Source organism: Phycodurus eques, chromosome 3 (assembly GCF_024500275.1).
Source record: "Phycodurus eques isolate BA_2022a chromosome 3, UOR_Pequ_1.1, whole genome shotgun sequence".
Taxonomy (NCBI): Eukaryota; Metazoa; Chordata; class Actinopteri; order Syngnathiformes; family Syngnathidae; genus Phycodurus; species Phycodurus eques.
Genome location: NC_084527.1, coordinates 8739663 through 8757435, shown reverse-complemented (window position 1 = coordinate 8757435; position 17773 = coordinate 8739663). Strand labels below are relative to the sequence as shown.

The 17773-nt window shown below is 39.5% G+C and overlaps 1 protein-coding gene across 1 annotated transcript; it reads left to right on the top strand.

Annotated features, from left to right (window-relative positions):
* The first annotated feature begins 1227 nt into the window (after positions 1 to 1227).
* On the top strand, positions 1228 to 13556 carry hsd17b3 (hydroxysteroid (17-beta) dehydrogenase 3). The gene is given in 12 exon segments (XM_061671919.1): positions 1228 to 1564; positions 1567 to 1596; positions 5551 to 5597; positions 6578 to 6653; positions 6730 to 6837; positions 6961 to 7028; positions 8052 to 8096; positions 8905 to 8939; positions 9419 to 9500; positions 9584 to 9649; positions 9967 to 10116; positions 10745 to 13556. Coding segments are annotated over 12 exon segments (957 nt in total). The 5' UTR covers positions 1228 to 1443; the 3' UTR covers positions 10874 to 13556.
* Positions 13557 to 17773: the final 4217 nt, after the last annotated feature.

The following is a 17773-nucleotide window of genomic DNA, read 5'->3' as shown; positions in this document are numbered from 1 at the left end:
AACTGGAACTCTATTTAGAATCAATATATGCTGCTAAAAACAACTAGTAGTAATAATGTTAATAAAAGAATGATAGTCTTTTGTAAACATCCTATTTCTGGATATATCTGTGAGCCGGAATGGTGGATTAAACTCGGGGCTCAGGGTTTTCTACGGGTACCCCAGCTTCCTCCTACATTCCAAAAATATGCTTCTTGGGTTAGCCACCTGCTATCAGTGCTATCTTAAAATAACAACAAAGACCTGCTCCATTTTTCAAAACCACACTTGAAATGAGGCGGCACTGTGGCCGACTGGTTAGAGCGTCAGCCTCACAGTTCTGAGGACCCGGGTTCAATCCCCGGCCCCGACTGTGTGGAGTTTGCATGTTCTCCCCGTGCCTGTGTGGGTTTTCTTTGGGCACTCCGGTTTCCTCCCACATCCCAAAAACATGCATTAATTGGAGACTCTAAATTGCCTGTAGGTATGAATGTGAGTGCGAATGGTTGTTTGTTTGTATGTGCCCTGCGATTGGCTGGCAACCAGTTCAGGGTGTACCCCGCCTCCTGCCCGATGATAGCTGGGATAGGCTCCAGCACACCCGTGACCCTAGTGAGGAGAAGCGGCTCAGAAAATGGATGGATGGATGGATGGACACTTGAAATGATGCAAACCCTTGTTGGGAAATGTGTTTAAGGTTCGATGACCTGAAGAGCACACAGTGAAGCATGGTGGTGGCAGGATCATACTTTGTGGCTGATTTTTCCTCAGATGAAACAGTGGAAGGAATTATGAACCATTCCAAATAGTAGTTTTCGCACAAAGCTTCAGGTTTCTGCCAGAAATCAAAGCAAATGTCAGCAAAGGCCTGCGAGAACATCTGAACTTTATTTTGAGGTTAATCAAGGCACTTTAAATGGTGGCATGAATTTGAATGTGATTGGTTAATTCTGAACACAGATTTATCTCCAGTTATAAGAGTGTGAGCACACAGCTTTACAGATTATAGGTCACAATGATGAATGTTTACAAATGGTTTATCTGGTCTCATTTTTTATATCACAAAAAAATAGCATTTGAACTGGGGTGTGTATACTTTTTATGTGCAGTGCAAATGATCTGTGAGCAACCGACCCTCGTACACAACGTTTCAGTCACACAGTGGCTGTGACAAATGCAGTTTTTCAAGTTGTACCTCTCTATGCTAAAATACTCATTCCAATGTTAGTCACATGGCTTAAAGCTATAATGGCTGACAGAGACGACATGTGCAGCAGTTGTTGGACAGCGGGGGGAGAGAGTGAGTGTTCCTTACAAGGGAGTGTCCTCTTTGGGAGGACGATCACTACTTTCTGTGTATATTTATTTTGGTTGGATCACTCATCGACATCCTGAGCAGAGTACATACACAGCAGAAGCAGCAGCGGTGGGAACAGCAGTGTGTGCCTCAGGTGCTGGACAAGCATGAAGAGCTTGATGGAATGGTTTTTCACTACTCTCGGTGCTGTGGTTGTCATCTACTATGGAGTGAAGCTGCTCCTTTTCACAAGGATGCTTTATCCCAAAAGGTGGTTTCCGCTGCGCAAGTCTTCTTTTTGTCCATGGGGGAGTGGGCAGGTAAGCGCTTGCTGTTTGTGTGAGCGTGCGTGTGTTTACTATTAAAAGTATGATTTATTACCGGGGTAGTATGAATTACATATATAAAAACATATTAGTTGCCAGTGAACCCCCGCCTATTCATGATTCACAATTCACCTATTTTTATTTGTTCTTCTTTAGAACTATCCTCAACTACTTGCTGGCAAAACTCGTTTATTCACATTTTTTGTGTGCTTTCTGTAATGCCCCATAGCTGCCACAAGATGGTGCCAAATCCCTATCTGGTCAGAAAGTAGTACATTTGTGTAAAAGAAATTTTCGAAATCAAATAAATTCTAAGGGTATTTTTAGGGTAATGTTAACAGATGATTTGGGGGGTATAATAGTTTGTTGTATATTTACGTTTTAACTATTAATATAGGCAGTTAAAAACATTTGTAGGGGTCTGTCAGTTACACGTGGATTTCTGGTGTTTGCGGAAGGGCTCGGTCTTTATCCCATATGAACAGTGGTGGTTGACTGGAAACAGTATAATGATCACTGTTTATGCTTTTTGTGACTGAAGAGCTAAGGTAGTATCACTGTACATTTATAAAAAGTCAAGGCAAACGTCAAGGTGTAAATGTGCACGTGTAGTTAGTGGGTACTGATGCAGGAGCATTGGACCATTGCAGGAGCATCTTTATACAGGTGTTTATCCAAATAAAAATTGGGGGGGCGCGGGGTCAGACAATTTAACCCTATCATTGACATGACAATGGTGCTTTGCGGACCAAAAATGCAAACTTGAAAACAAAGTTACATCTATAAAGTGTACTGTATGTCTGCAAAACATGCAGAATGTTATCCAAGTGCAAGCTCATTCAAAAACGTACATGATATCCAAGAAAACGGCTGTAATAAGGTTGTCCTACAGGGTACATCGCTCCACATTTATTTAGTTCACAAACACGTTTTGTTCATAACCAAAATGTAGTTTTTAAATAAATATCTAAGATGTTCCCGCCGTCATTATCATGACTTTTTATTTTTTTTAACCTGTCTTCTTCAGCTGCATGGGCATACAGAATGGTGGCTCTGTATGCCTTGCTTGCTGTGCATCAGTGGAATTTGAAATACTCTCTCTGCTTATATTTTAATTATTCTGTAATTTGAAAATGCAGCCGGACAGAAAAAGGGCTTTAGGGGACAGAAAGATGGACACAACAGACAAGGGGAATATGGGTGCAAACCACATCAGAACAAATGTTAGACAGTCTAGATATTTGACCACAAGTAACATTACAACAGTCAACTCGTGTTCTTATTTATGGATGGGGGGGAAACCTGGTGAGGGAATGCAACAACTAACGAATAGAACTAGATGAGAGTGGACAGAAAAGGGCAGAACAGGACAGGATGTGGGAAATGAGCAAGGCAGTGCTACTGATGAGTGGTGTGGTGGGATGCTTTTTATAGTGTCAAAACACACTATCACATGCATGTTAGTCAACTGATGTAAGGAGTTGCTGAGCCGGCACATTGAGGAAGGGTGGGGTCCACCCGCAAGTGGGGGCAGAGCCAGCGAGCCCATCCCGCAGGGGACCAATCCAGGGGCACGCCACCCACTATTACTATGCTTACCAGGTCCCCGACTGGCAACCATTATCCCTGTACTGTGATCGTGCAGCCCTGCGATTGGCTGGCGACCAGTTCAGGGTGTACCCGGCCTCTCGCCCGAAGATAGCTGGGATAGGCTCCAGCATGCCCGCGACCCTAGTGAGGATAAGCAGAACAGAAGATGAATGAATGAATAAATGTGATCATGCATGACACAGTCTTCTGAAGCCTCATATTATGAATAGCAGAAGATTCCAGATCCCAATTGTTTTAGGGATTTCTTGCCCAATTAGTCACTGTAAGCTGCACACCAAATCAAACTATGTTACTGTTAAGTTAAATTAAGTTTTGTCCCAAAATTATCCAAATCTAGATTCCTAAACCTCATCCAGGTCATGATGTAAACATTTTTGATTACATCAATTCAACTTCTTCACCTAGATTCAGCTCTACATTTCCGATGGGTCTAATAGGATACATGAAATACTGAAGCGAGAACCAAGACTCTGCCTAATCTTCTTGCTTAAATCTAACCATCTGGTAAAATGACTCAAAGGAGTGTGTTTACAAGTGACACGCTGTGTTAAAAAAAAAAAACTCAGTTTGACTCTGGGAAGCCTGAATGAATATCTTAATACCTACCAGAATTTTTTTTTTGGGGGGGGGGGGGTTCGTGATTCTAGAAGTGTTTTCCCATTGAGCTGCTTGACCGTGGTAGTTATTAAACAAATTTCCACTGATCAAAGTCTGGATAGAGGAGCCCTCACTCTCCTCCTGAAACTGGTCCAACATTTCCCTTTAAAGTTGATTTCATTTCCTCATGACAGATTTTGGGTGAGCTTAAATAATAACCCTGTGGAAAAGTAATTTTCTTTTACATTTTGGTCATGCCCAAAGCAGAGGGCAATGGTATTTTAAGCTTATCCTTCAATATCTCCCCTCTCCTCTCTACATTAACCCTGTAAATAGCTGCACAATTTCTAATATGATGGACAGATTCCTGACTGCACTGAGATGCCTCAACGCACAGGTTCAGGCCACCAGCAATCAAAATGATTCATTTCCTCTCTAGCAGTCTCGCTGAACACAATCGGTCAATGGTTGATCAAGCCAATTATGTTTAATTCCTCAAAAATAGCAAACTACGAGGTTTTTATAAATCTGTGTTATGTTATCGGTCAGAAACAATAAAAGCACATGGTCATGAACTAATCTTTGGACAGAACTCAATTGTAACAGTAACATACTGTAGTTTGATTACATTTGGTGTGTATCTTATTGTGACAAAGCAATTCTGATAATGACTGGTATCTGGATTCTTCTCGTATTCACAGTATGAGGTTCCCCTCACTGTGTGTGATGATAACGACTTGATATCCATTCAAAAACAATAATTCAGCTATCATCAAAACGTGTTTGTGAACTTAGTAAATGTGGCCCAACAAATGTGCCACTCTCAAGACAGCTGGATTTCAAGGTAGGTTTTTGGATGAATGGGCATTCTTGGTCAAATATTCTGGATGTTTTGCAGTCATACACTTTATGTATGTACTGGAGCTCTCTTTTCAAAAGTATGCGTTTTTGATCTGCAAAGAGCTATTGTCATGTCATCCCCAATAAAATTCAAGAACAATAATTCAGCTATGAATAAAACACAAAACTTGTTTGTGAATTAAATACACATGGACCAAGACCTTGCGGGACACCCTCAACAAAAACATTTAGATGGATATTTCTGCACTTTCGGAATTTTGGCTTTGAAAAATGCTCAGCCTTCAGTTCCCTATAATGACAGCTCATGTTTTGTATCTCGTAAGATTAAGAAATTAAGGGGAAAAAAATACTACAGTGGTGTTGCGTCAAAATACATGTGGACTGAGAAATGTGCCCTGTGTAACACCCTCAACAAAGATGTTTTCATGGATAATTATGGACTCTCTTGCCTCACTCTTGGGCTAACATTCTGCACATTTTGCAGTTTTAGGAATGTAGCTCTAGCTGTTTTTTTATTTTTTTTATTAACATTACTATATTCGTGCTCACATCAAAATATGACTTCTCCAATGACTTACATAGTTGGCCCACTCTTATATTATAACAGTTCCACTATCTGTCTTTGCCTGCTCGAACTGAAATGTGTTATCTCAGTATTCGGGGCCAAAAAGTTGAGACAGTAGCAAACAGACATGGATACTGTAGTTCCTGTTTGTTCTCAACATGTTCTTCATCTGAGGAACATGCTGTAAGTACAGCACGTTACTCAAACCTGATGAGTCAGTAGACACAAGTCCTCACTTTGACATACTGTTGATTCACAATGCTTGTTGATGTTAGAATGTGCTGAGTCATTAAAAGTAAGTGTTGCTGTTTCAGTGGTGACCGGAGCTTCAGAGGGCATAGGAAGACAATACGCCTTGGCGGTAAGTCATTTTTATTTTTATTATTTGTTTTTGTTTTTTTACATTGGGATTTTAGATACCCCGCCTCCTGCCCGATGATAGCTGGGACAGGCTCCAGCACGCCCGCGACCCGAGTGAGGAGAAGCGGATCAGAAAATGGATGGATGGATTTTAGATAACAAATGCCTATTGTCTTTTATGAAAGTCCTTATGCATAGTGGTGTTTCATTGTCTGAGAAAAAAAAATGATACCCTTTATAGCACAGGTGAAATGTTTCCCCCACCCAAAAAAAAAAAAAAACAAAATAACTAAACATTAAGATCACAGTAACATAACCCCAGCGATGGAGGGGGATTACTCTACAGTATACTGAAATAATAATGATCTCGTCTCACTTTATATTTTTGAAATTCTCTTAAAACCTAAAATATGACTTTTTTCCCTCATTAAATGTTTACTTCAACATCATAACGTTGTGTCTTTGTTCTCGCAAGATTCTGAATTTTTATTTCATAGCAAAATACTGTGTCTTTGTTCTTGCAAAGATTAGAACTTTTTCTTGAAAATATACATTATTCTTGTGACATTACAACTTTAATCTCCAAAAATATAAGAATTAGTTATCACAATGTTACAACTTTTCTCTTGAAAACAGGCAACTTTTAACCCTTATGGCAGGGGTGTAAATGTTAAAGTATATAATGGATAATGTTTAATAGGCTTTACAATTATGAGCCAGTCCTTGGAAAAAAATGGTCACCTTCAGGGGAACCTGGATTCATAAAGTTTGAAAACCCTTGCTGTGTTGTAATAGACAACTTTACAATTATGCCCACATATTTGCATTTCACTATTAAAAAATTCACCTATTTATGCAACCTATCCTGAGCTATTTGCTGAAAAATTCCTCTACTGCGTTTTTTTTGTGTGCTCTTTTTGTTTAAATAGGAAAGTAGTACTATATATATTTTACCCAAGCCCTATTTTGTACCATTACAAGCTGGCTGAACAAGGGATGAATGTGGTTATCATGAGCAGAACCAAAATGACTTTGGACAAGGTGGCCAAGGAAATAAGTAAGAATGACACCATATTTAAAATCTACCATTGTTATATCACCTTGTGTACTAATAAATGTGTGTTCATGCGCAGGCGAAACTACACATCGGATGGTAAAAGTGGTCGTGGTAGACTTCACCAAGGACAACATCTTCAACGACATTGAGGAGGAGCTTAAGTACCTGGACATTGGTGTATTAGGTACCACTTAGTCTTTTATGTAACATTATTTGCTTACACATGCCAAATTTACAATGGAGGGGGGGGGGGATCATTATCAAATGCAGGTCATCAAAACTGGATGTTCTTTCTATTGTGTGCCAGTTAACAATGTAGGCATGCTGCCCAGTGTGATCCCTCGCAGATTCCTTGAAGAAGAAGATCTGGACCAGGTTAGTGGTGGCCCAGAGGTTTTACAGGTACAGTATAAATTTACATGACAGACGACGAGAAATTTTTGCGAGTCTTGTGTAAGAGCGGTGGGTACTTAAGTAGAGTTTTCAGGTATCTTCGCTAATATATTTTTACTTTTATTCCCTACATTTAAAAAACAAATATATGTACTTTCTACTCATTTTGTCAAATAAGTTTGTTACTTTTTTCAACCTCCGCGGATGACGACACAACGTAAACAAAGATGTACTGTACATAGAGTAGAGAGAGGTAAAGTCAACCGGTGGTGAGATCTTGATTGATTGAGATTTTGTGGTCTTACAAGGCAGAAAAAAACTGAGACAGCAGTGACATGGAGAAATTTGAACCAGGGAGCATTGACAGCAACATATTTTGAGAAGCAAGATTTTCCCCATCTATGGCCTTAGTTCAGAGAATTATTTGGTGTTGCCGGCGACAAGAATGATTTGGGGCAAACGCGTTGTGTCTTGCGCCAGCCTAAAAACCGCCAGCTTCTATTGTTTCTTAATATTTTTTTGCTGTAGTTATCATTAGCTAATTCAGCACTTTTTATCACTCAGGTCACAGCATCAGCAAAAGGAACACGTTGTTTTGACATCAAAATCCAGCCAATGCTAGCCAGCTACGTGACTTGGAATGTGATTTTTTTTCTTCTCAGTTCAAGCGCTACTAAGTTAATAAAAGGGGAAAAATTTGTGGTTTTTTTTTTTGTTGTTGTTGGTGTAACAATTTATCTAAACAGTTATTGTATAATTGACAGTCGGGTTTTGTTTTGTGTATTTTTGTACTTAGGGGAACACGGGTCAAATTAGTATTGTACTTCTATTTTAGCACAGACACTGAGTATTTTTGCCACCGTAAGGCGGGGGAGAAAGGCGGACCTTGAAAGCTGGTTTCCAAACTGATGACCTAACCCAAGTGCTTCCTCTTATTCATTACAATATGAAGTATTTTCTTCTGAAAGAATAGGCGACTACAATGCTTTTTATTTTCCCTTTCAGATAATCACGGGTGTGATAAACTGCAACGTGAAAACCATGGTGAAGGTAAGAGTTTGTATTCACAGTGGAAAGTCCTAAAAGTTTTCTAATAATTCTAATTTCTAATAATGGCAATATGAAAAAAAAACAATTCCAAAGGTGCATCAAGAAAGTATCGTGCCAAGTCTGTGAATACTTTTGTACATGGTATGTTTTATTTTTAATAAGTTTGGAAAGATCTCAACATTTCCATTCCGGAATTAGGCTCCGACATAACAAAATGTGGGAAAAGTGTCGTGCCATGAATACCTTTTGAAGGCACTGTAATATACAAATTAATTTTTCCAAGCAGACGCTAAGCTAAATGGAGTACATTTTAATTTAGACTACACGCCACTAGATGACAGTATCGCTTTGCGCACAACTTCCTTTTCTCTCTCCATATTACGTTTCTGTCAGGGGTCTTCAAAGGAGGACTGTTTTTACTTTCGTTATAGTTTGATATAGTTTTATTACACAGTGATCAACGTCTATTCAAACTTCTATGAATGTTAAGAATTAAATTAAAATAAATTTCAAAAAAATAAAAGTTGTATAGTGCTACAGTTTAAGTCTGGAATTAATTAATTGGGTTTACAATATTTTCCTGTGGGGGGAATTAATTTGAAATTACTTCAACTTGTCAACCACACATGCATCACAGAAGTCAACCAGCGTCACAGAATGCATTGTGTTTGAATTTGGAGGTGCTACTGTCCTTCTCTCTCTCTCTCGCTCTCTCGCTCCCTCTCTCTATTTCTCTCTTTCAATTTTAAGACACAAATGCATTCCCTGAAATATCTTCTTTTTTTCTCTCTCTCCCTCTCCCCAACAGATGTGCAAAATAGTCCTTCCAGGCATGGAAAACAGGTTTCCTTCATTTGATGTAACAAATTAAATGTTTACAGTACAATGATTACTTGTAATAGATGACAATGACAAAGAAGAAAACTTGCTAACGTTTAACCATGTTTGCACAGGCCACTTCATTAGGTACACCTGCAGAATCCTCTGCGAGGCCCATCCAGTGATTAAGAAACTAATGCTCAGATGTGATTGGTATTCATTTAACAATATGTTTATGATTGAGGTTGAAGTTTTAACGGACCCAGCACAAGGCATAAGCCAGCTATGCACCTGCTTAGGGCCCCACAACATTAACAGTCAACAGAGCCTTAAGTATTGAACAAAAAATGAATAATATAAAAAATAAATTAAAAAACACACATGCTATGAGTGTTACAACTTACAATACTATTATTTGTACAGTGCAGGGGTATCTAATGATGTGGCCAATAACGGCATGTATCAGGGTGTTTTGTGAGTTTTTGTGTACGTGTGCTATGCAGGAGAAAAGGGGTGATAGTAAACATTGCATCCGGAATTGCTTCCATCCCGTTCCCTCTGTACTCGCTGTACGCTGCATCGAAAGTGAGTGTAGGGCATCAGCCCTTCAGACTCTCTTTTGCGGGTAAAATATTACTCTCATGAACTTGTGTGTGTCACTCTTGCAGATATTTGTGGAGAGATTTTCTCAAGGTCTTCATGCAGAATACAAAGATAAAGGTGTTATTATACAGGTGCTGAGACCATCTCAAACATTTAAAGCAGGAACCCACAACAGGGCCTGTTGCACAATTCTTCAAACAAAGAAAACCTTAGAGGAACGGTTTCTAAGCAATGTATTGAGGGCCCGACTGATTTATTCGGGCAAATGCCAATTCCGATATTTGGCTGAAAAAATTCCCATAACCAATGAATTGTCTGAAGTAACTTCATTATTGGTCCCTGAATGCTTACAACAACATAAATATGATTTACAGGAAGAAAATGTGACTGTTTAAGGGATATGCAAGCTAACCCTTTTACCTCATCTCTTTTCATCTTGCTTTCTCAGGCAGTCACACCCTTCGGGGTCTCCACTCGAATGGTGCGCTACCAGCAAACAAACATGGCCATGCTGTCCCCTCGAGACTTTGTGAAGAGCTCCATGCAGTATATCAGAGCTGGGGACAAAACATACGGCAGCGTCTGTCACATGTTCTTGGTAAGAAGACTTGGTTACAGTGAAACCGCAAAGTATTCTCAGTGCTTCACATTGTCCACATTTTGTTATTCCAAAATGGAACCTTTTTTTTTTTCTCAAAAAGATACCACTGTATGTGAGACAAATACGTCCTGGATAATGTGCAATAATGTTATACATACAACATATGTACAGTACATTCACTATTATGCATGTTAACATACGTACTAGCCACTTTTTATATCCTTATTTTAAACCTCTCAGTTTTTACTCATTGTTCCATATGCACATTTATATTTTACTATTTTAATATCTGAAATGTCTTTCTAGTTTCAATGTGCAATAGAACTATGATGCATATACAGCACTTCATGTCAAGTTTCATACATATTACTGTAGTATATTCATATTATATTTATTACCGTAAATCAACATGCAACATCTTAATCTACTGTTTTTTTCTTGTTTAAACAAAATTAATTTCTTTTAATTCCTTCTCAATGCCACTTTGTCTTTGTTGGTTGCTTCTAATGCGAGTGTATACTGTGTGAAGACTGTAAACTAACAAAATATGGAAAAAGTGAAGCGCTGTGAATAGTTTCTGGATGCACTGTACATGGAGACTGATTTGTCTACTGTACACACGCAGGGCTGGTTACTAAACTCCATCCCACTCAAGATTCTCCACACGGAGTCTGTATTGCACGGTCTGCAGGAGTACGTGGAGAGAAAACAGGAAGAAAAGAAAAGCTCCAGCTCTGTAATAAGCGAAGCTTAAAAAAAAGGAGAGAGCAATAACAGTGCCAAGTTGTTTGTGTTCCATCGCATACAGTAACAGAGGAACCCCGAAAGTCAGACGCAGTCCATTAAGTGATGCCGGTTCTTTTGAAAACATGTTTTCCCTTTGGAAATCATATAAAGTTGTTGTGACGTTTGTGTTGTCGCGTCAGGGCTCGCCGCAAAGAGTGACTTGCATTAATTGTTTGGCACAGTTTTTATGCCAGCTCCCCTGACTGACGCAACCCAAACATTTTTTATCTGGGCTTGGGACCTGGAAATCATGTCCTGAATTCAGTGAATTAATTCCATAAAACTGTTATGAACAGTACAGGGCAATATTTGAATTCACATTTTTAACATTCTTAACTATCACACAATGTTTAAATACTGTTAAAGTTAACCAATGAGTAATACCTATAAATACAACTAAAATAGAGTAAAACTACTCATCATTTGAAGAAACCTAACAGACACAAAATGAAGTAGGAACAGGAAACAAGCTTCTGCGGTCATTTTCAATCTCATCATTGGGCACTAAGCTTTTAGCTATTTATGGTACAATCTGCTCAGTAAAATTATGTATGTAAACCCCTAAATAGCAAATATCCGCTAGTTGACACCCCCAAAAAGGGTTATAATTGCCCATAGATGCCACCAGATGGCGCCAAAGCAATACTGTTACAGTTTTGCGCAAAAACAGCAAATAGGTGAGTTTAAAAGTGAATAATGAATGTGAGGTTAAAAAGAAAATTGATGAAAAGATGAATTTGCAAATAAGCAGGGATTCATTGTATTGTACCGAGCAGCCAGACCTTTTCCTATGTCGTGGTCAGTTCCATTTTTGGTTCAATGGTTATCATCCCACATTTCCTTCTGTGGTGGCATCACAAAAAAAGCCAAAGAAAAAGCAAAAACGTGCCAATATATTAATGCAACGAATAGCAAAAACATTTTTACAATTTCCTATATTAATACTTTAAATCGTAAATGTACCACAAACTATGATTCCAAACACTAATATCATTTCAAGCACATTTTATAACATTATCCTTAAAAATAAATAGCTTACAGATTATTTGATTTTGAAAAAATGTGTCGGAAGTGCATGTGTGCATGCGGCAAAGACTCTCTAACAACAACAATAACCCAGGCTAAACCTACTTCCTCCCTGAGATACAGAGCTCGTCTCTCGGTTACGATGTATCACTTCAACATGCTTCTTTGACACTTTTTATTGAGATAGAGCATAGGCCTTGTGACATCCTGTGGCATTGTTTCAGAAAGGGCACCCAAAAAAACAAACAAACAAACAAAAAACACAAAATAGATAATTTTAGTGCATAGCTGGGGAAATGTACTCCCCCCAAAAAGACCTGAACAGGTGAATTTGTGAATAGTGAACCATGAATGTCCGGGAGATTACTTTAATCAACGAGATGCTCATTGAACCAAAGTTTCATTTTCCGTGTATGACGTCACAAATAATGGTTTCAACTTCAAAGTTTTGTTTGACTTGGAGACATTACTGTTGGGAAAATTTGGGTGGCAATTCACATACAGTAGTTTGACTTTGGAGGTTTACATGTGTCCTGAAGTTGGAATATAGGAAGTGCAGGCATTGGGAATTTGTGAGGAAAGTAAGTAATGTAGAAAAATACCACACTGAGTGTTATTTGATTACTAAGAGTTGTTACATATCATGGTCAAAGAGTTATGGTTTGTCTTTATGTTGATGTTGAATTTATTACTGAATTTGTAATGTATACTGCAATATTTAACTAAGGCCACTGGAGGTGCAACGCAAGGGTTTGGATGATTCCGGTTGTGGAGCAGGACAGGACTTCCTTAGAATTTCTTGTGGATGTTAAGTCTGAGCCCTTTAAGAAGAAGAATTTTAGATTTGTTTTTTTGTTAGTGAAGACAAGAAAAACATTGTCAAAGATTCATGCAAATTAGGTGGGTTCAACTACAACAATTGGTCAGCATTAACAAAAAAACTAAACGTGATAATGATGCTCAGTATTGATTGATACCACTGGAGAGGTATTTGAACTGTGTTTATTCTATTGTCATTTTATTTTGATGTGGTGGATTAGTTTCATATTTGACCATATACTGTGTGTGGCTGAAATATATTTCACCTGCAGGCAAAGCAATTGACATAGAATTAATATTCATTTATTGGTTTATATTCATATTGGACGTGTTTGTAGCTACTCAACATTATTATTGGGACCTGTCATTTTGCTGAATTTCTGTGCTACATGAATGGTGTCAAAAACCAGTGAATCCCAACCACCGCACAGGAAATTCTCCAATTTTATCTTATTGGTCTGATTTTGTTGTTGTTCATCTATCTATGCCAGCAACATATAGTGAAAGGCAGAACAAATAAATGCTGTTCCATTAGATAGCAGAAGGTACAATTAACTTATGTATCCACCAGTTGCCATTTATTCAACAAAATAATTGCTTTGTGTTCAACTAAACAGACCCAGATTTCACTCTGATTAAGTTCATATGTGAGTAAATTTAGACAAAATCATTTCAGAACTGTATATATACTTTGATATATTTTTTGGTTGGTGGTGTGCCGTATGATTTTTACATGTAACGTGCCTTGTCTCAATAAAGTTTGGGGAAAAAAATGGCAAACAATTTAATAAAGCTTGTGTAGATGTTAGATTGATAGATTAGATTGTGCAAGTATGTCCATTGGGGTAATATAACGTGAGATGCATACATAAAACGAGAGTTAGTTGGGCCAAGTTATTGCCTATACTTAAGTTTAATGCAACACCTATGTGGAATTTTCCAAGTGTGTGTGTGTGTGTGTGTGTGTGTGTGTGTGTGTGCAGCTGAAATCAAAAGTTATTTACCCCTTTTACACAAGAACTGGGGAGGTGGGTGATTTTCCTCACCTCAGGTGCTCTGCAATTCAGTGATGCCGAGACTTTGTACCACCTTGTAATTGACTGTACCATGTTTTTCAAAGCCGCCTCACATCAAATTGAACAGGACTTTGATCATGATCACAGCACTTAAAAAGGAAGAGCTTCTCTTCCGCATTAACAAAATGATGCATATAAAGTTCAAGGCAGTGGCGGTTCGAGACCAATTTTCTTAGAGGGTGTTGTTGTTGAACACTTTGCCAAACATTGCCAGTCCCAAAAAATGCAAAATAAACTATGAAGGATAAACGTGAATAGATACATTTTCAAACAGTGAACCAGGGGGGATTTTCTTGATCAATTTTGCATTGTGCACTATATTGGTGTTTAACACGTTCAGTACCACTGACTGATTTAGAAGTCAAATATCCAAGTTAACTGGGAGGGCTGGCACTGTATGAGTTAATATATAAATATATATATGGTGATTATTTAGAAAAAAATAAATAAATAAAGCTTGGGGGCTGCTGATGTCACAGATCACAATTGAGCACAAATTCTCAATAACAGTGGCCTCAGCAAACTACTGGGAGTCAAGAGAAAGTTGTTTTCATGTCACGGAGCCTGTGGGTGGTCATGCCGGAACACAGTCGCCACATGAGTGATGGAGCGCGCGCGTGCTAACAACGAGACTGAGGGGGAAGAGGGGAGTGCCGTCTTTGAGGATGCTGCCCCGTGTGACGCCTGGCGCCTCCCTGGATGCGCCTTGCTTGTTGTCTCAGTAAACACAACAGCCCAAAGAAGATCCAACACAAGCACACAGCAGCAGCGGCCCACCCAGGAGACGAGGTCAGCGGCCATTTTCGAGGTTTGAGCCAAGAGTTAAGACTTGGAAATGATTCTCCTCGCCACCATAATTACTGACACGATCTCCCATTAACCGAGCTGTCACAATCATGAAAAAAAAATTCTGCGAAAAACAGATTGGTTTCCGCCCAAAAATAAATCAGTGAAAAGGTGAATTCACAAGCAAAGGCGAGTAGAGAAGCCAAATTTGTATTACTCCTACAGAGAACTTTTACTTTAAAACAATATGACTCAAGTAAAAAGGGGAGTAGGGGTATCCTCAAAAAAAAAAAAAAAAAAAAAAAAAGTTTTTCAAAAACAAAAAGGCAAACAGGGCACATGGAATAAGCAATATACCTAATAAAGTTTACAAAAAATTTTAAAAAAAAACTTAAAATAAGCTAACACATGGAACTGATGAGACAACGAGGCACACCTGGACAAGAAACAAGTGGCTCGAGGGAGCGGATTGTTAGACACAAAGAACAGGGCTGACGAGAACAGCAGGAGACGAAAACCTAACGAGAAAACAACCATGAACAAGGGAAAAAAGCCATAACATGAAACTAAAATAAATTTATATCAAAACAAAGTCAACAAAAACACGGGTCATGACAGAAAGAGCACACAAATACTTGAATAGGTGCGTTTTCAGCCAATGGTAGTTAGTTATGTGGTACAGAAAAATCCTTGCCTACTCGCAAATGGTGACTCAATGTGGGTTGACTGTATATTTTTCGAGAAAATTCTAAACTGGACCACTTTAGAGGTGTTCATCTTTGGAGGTTCCACTGTAACTACTTGAAAAGGTAATGAGTGTTTGTGTAGGAGAAGGAGAAATTGTAGCAATTCTCTGCGGTCAAGGACGGAGGTCTAAGATAATTCCAGCCCCCATCTTCCCCAAAAGATTAGAATGTTGAGACAAGATGGTAGCGGAAAAAGGGATGAGGAGCTAGTGATGAGAAGAGGAGGGAGAAAAGGTTGATTCCTAAAAAAAGAAAGGAGACTAAAGCTAAAGTTCTCCATCAGGCCGCCGCTCACATGTGGCTGAGCTTTGCTTGTGTAGGCCCACTTCAAGGCGAAGGACCCTGCAAACATAAACAGTGCAGGGGCTGCAGCTGGAGCGCGAGGCAGCCACTTGCTTAGCGAGACCTCCGTACGCTAAACAATGGATCAAGTGACGCACGGGCCCTTGGCAACGCAACAGAGAGGCCGGCAGTTTAGTTAAAAAATAAAAATAAAAATAAAAAATATATAATTAGCCTTTCTTCCATACGTTTATTTCTGCTCCCTCAATATTTACCCCCGTGAGAAAACATACCATTTTTTTCTGAACGGACCTCCCTCCGTTCCGCTCTCTCCCTCCTGCTGGGTCACAGAGGACAACATCATACGCTACTAGCAAAAATATACAATATATACAGTATATTCAGCTTTCGGGTGAAATTTCAGGATGAACCTAAATGCACTATAATCTTTCTTCTTCTTCTTTTCCTTCGGCTTGTCCCGTTAGGGGTCGCCACAGTGTGTCATCATTTTCCATCTAAGCTTATCTCCTGCATCCTCCTCTCTAACACCAACTGCCCTCATGTCTTCCCTCACGACATCAATCAACCTTCTCTTTGGTCTTCCTCTAGCTCTCTTGCCTGGCAGCTCCATCCTCATCACCCTTGTACCAATATACTCACTATTTCTCCTCTGGGCTTGTCCAAACCATCAAAGTCTGCTCTCTCTAACTTTGTCTCCAAAACATCGAACCTTGGCTGTCCCTCTGATGAGCTCTTTTCTAATTTTATCCAACCTGGTCACTCCTAGAGCAAACCTCAACATCTTAATTTCCGCCACCTCCAGCTCTGCTTCCTGTTGTCGCTTCAGTGTCACTGTTTCTAATCCGTACATCATGGCTGGCCTCACCACTGTCTGATAAACTTTCCCCTTCATCCTAGCAGAGACTCTTCTGTCACATAACCTGACACATTCCTCCACCCCTTCCAACCAGCTTGAACAAGTTTCTTCACTTCCTGACCACACTCACCATTTCTCTGGACGGTTGACCCCAAGTATTAAAGTCCTCCACCCTTGCTATCTCTTCTCCCTGTAGCTTCACTCTTACCCCACCACCCCTCTGATTCATGCACATATATTCTGTCTTACTTCAGCTAATCTTCATTCCTCTGCTTTCCAGTGCATGCCTCCATCTTTCTAACTGTTCCTCCACCTGCTCCCTGCTTTCACTGCAGATCACAATGTCGTCTGCAAACATCATGGTCCATGGGGATTCCAGTCTAACCCCATCTGTCAGCCTATCCATCACCACTGCAAACAGGAAGGGCCTCAGGGCTGATCCTATGTTCCTGCCTCTTCTGGGAAAAAAAGTGTTCACTACGGCCTTACTTACCCATCACTTCTTCATCACCCCTATTTCCTTCAGCAACATGTCTATTACAATCTGCACCAATCACGACTCTCTCTCTCTGTCTGGGATGCTCAGAACTACTTCGTCTAGCTCCTTCCAGAATTTCTCTTTCACCTCTAGGTCACATCCTACCTGTGGGGCATAGCTCCTAATCACATGATACATAACACCCTCAATTTCGAGTTTCAGCCTCATCACTCGAGCTGATACTCTTTTCAAGACATTCTTAGCTAACGCTTCCTTTAAAATAACCCCTACTCCATTTCTCTTCCCATCTACACCATGGTAAAATAATTTAAACCTTTAGCCTTACTGGCTTTCCACCTGGTCTCCTGAACACACAATATATCAACCTTTCTCCTAATCATCATGTCAACCAACTCCCGAGATTTTCATGTCATAGTCCCAATGTTCAAAGTCCCCACATTCAATTCTAGACTCTGTGCTTTCCTCTTCCCTTTCTGCCGAAGAACCCGCTTTCCACCTCTTCTTCGTCTTCGACCCACAGTAGCTGAATTTCCACCGTCATTTTTGTTGTGAAAGATCACGTGATATGGTATGGCATTTTTGATTGGCCTTTACATCTGCGACGTTGCAATGCAGAAATTTCAACGTTTGGCCATGCATTAAAACTAGTTGCAGAACCCTGCACAGTGCGTGACAGTTCAGTCGCGTTGCTCTGTGTGTGACAGGCCTTAGAATTGTGAATTGTCTCTTTCATCATGTTCTTCATATTTTGACATCA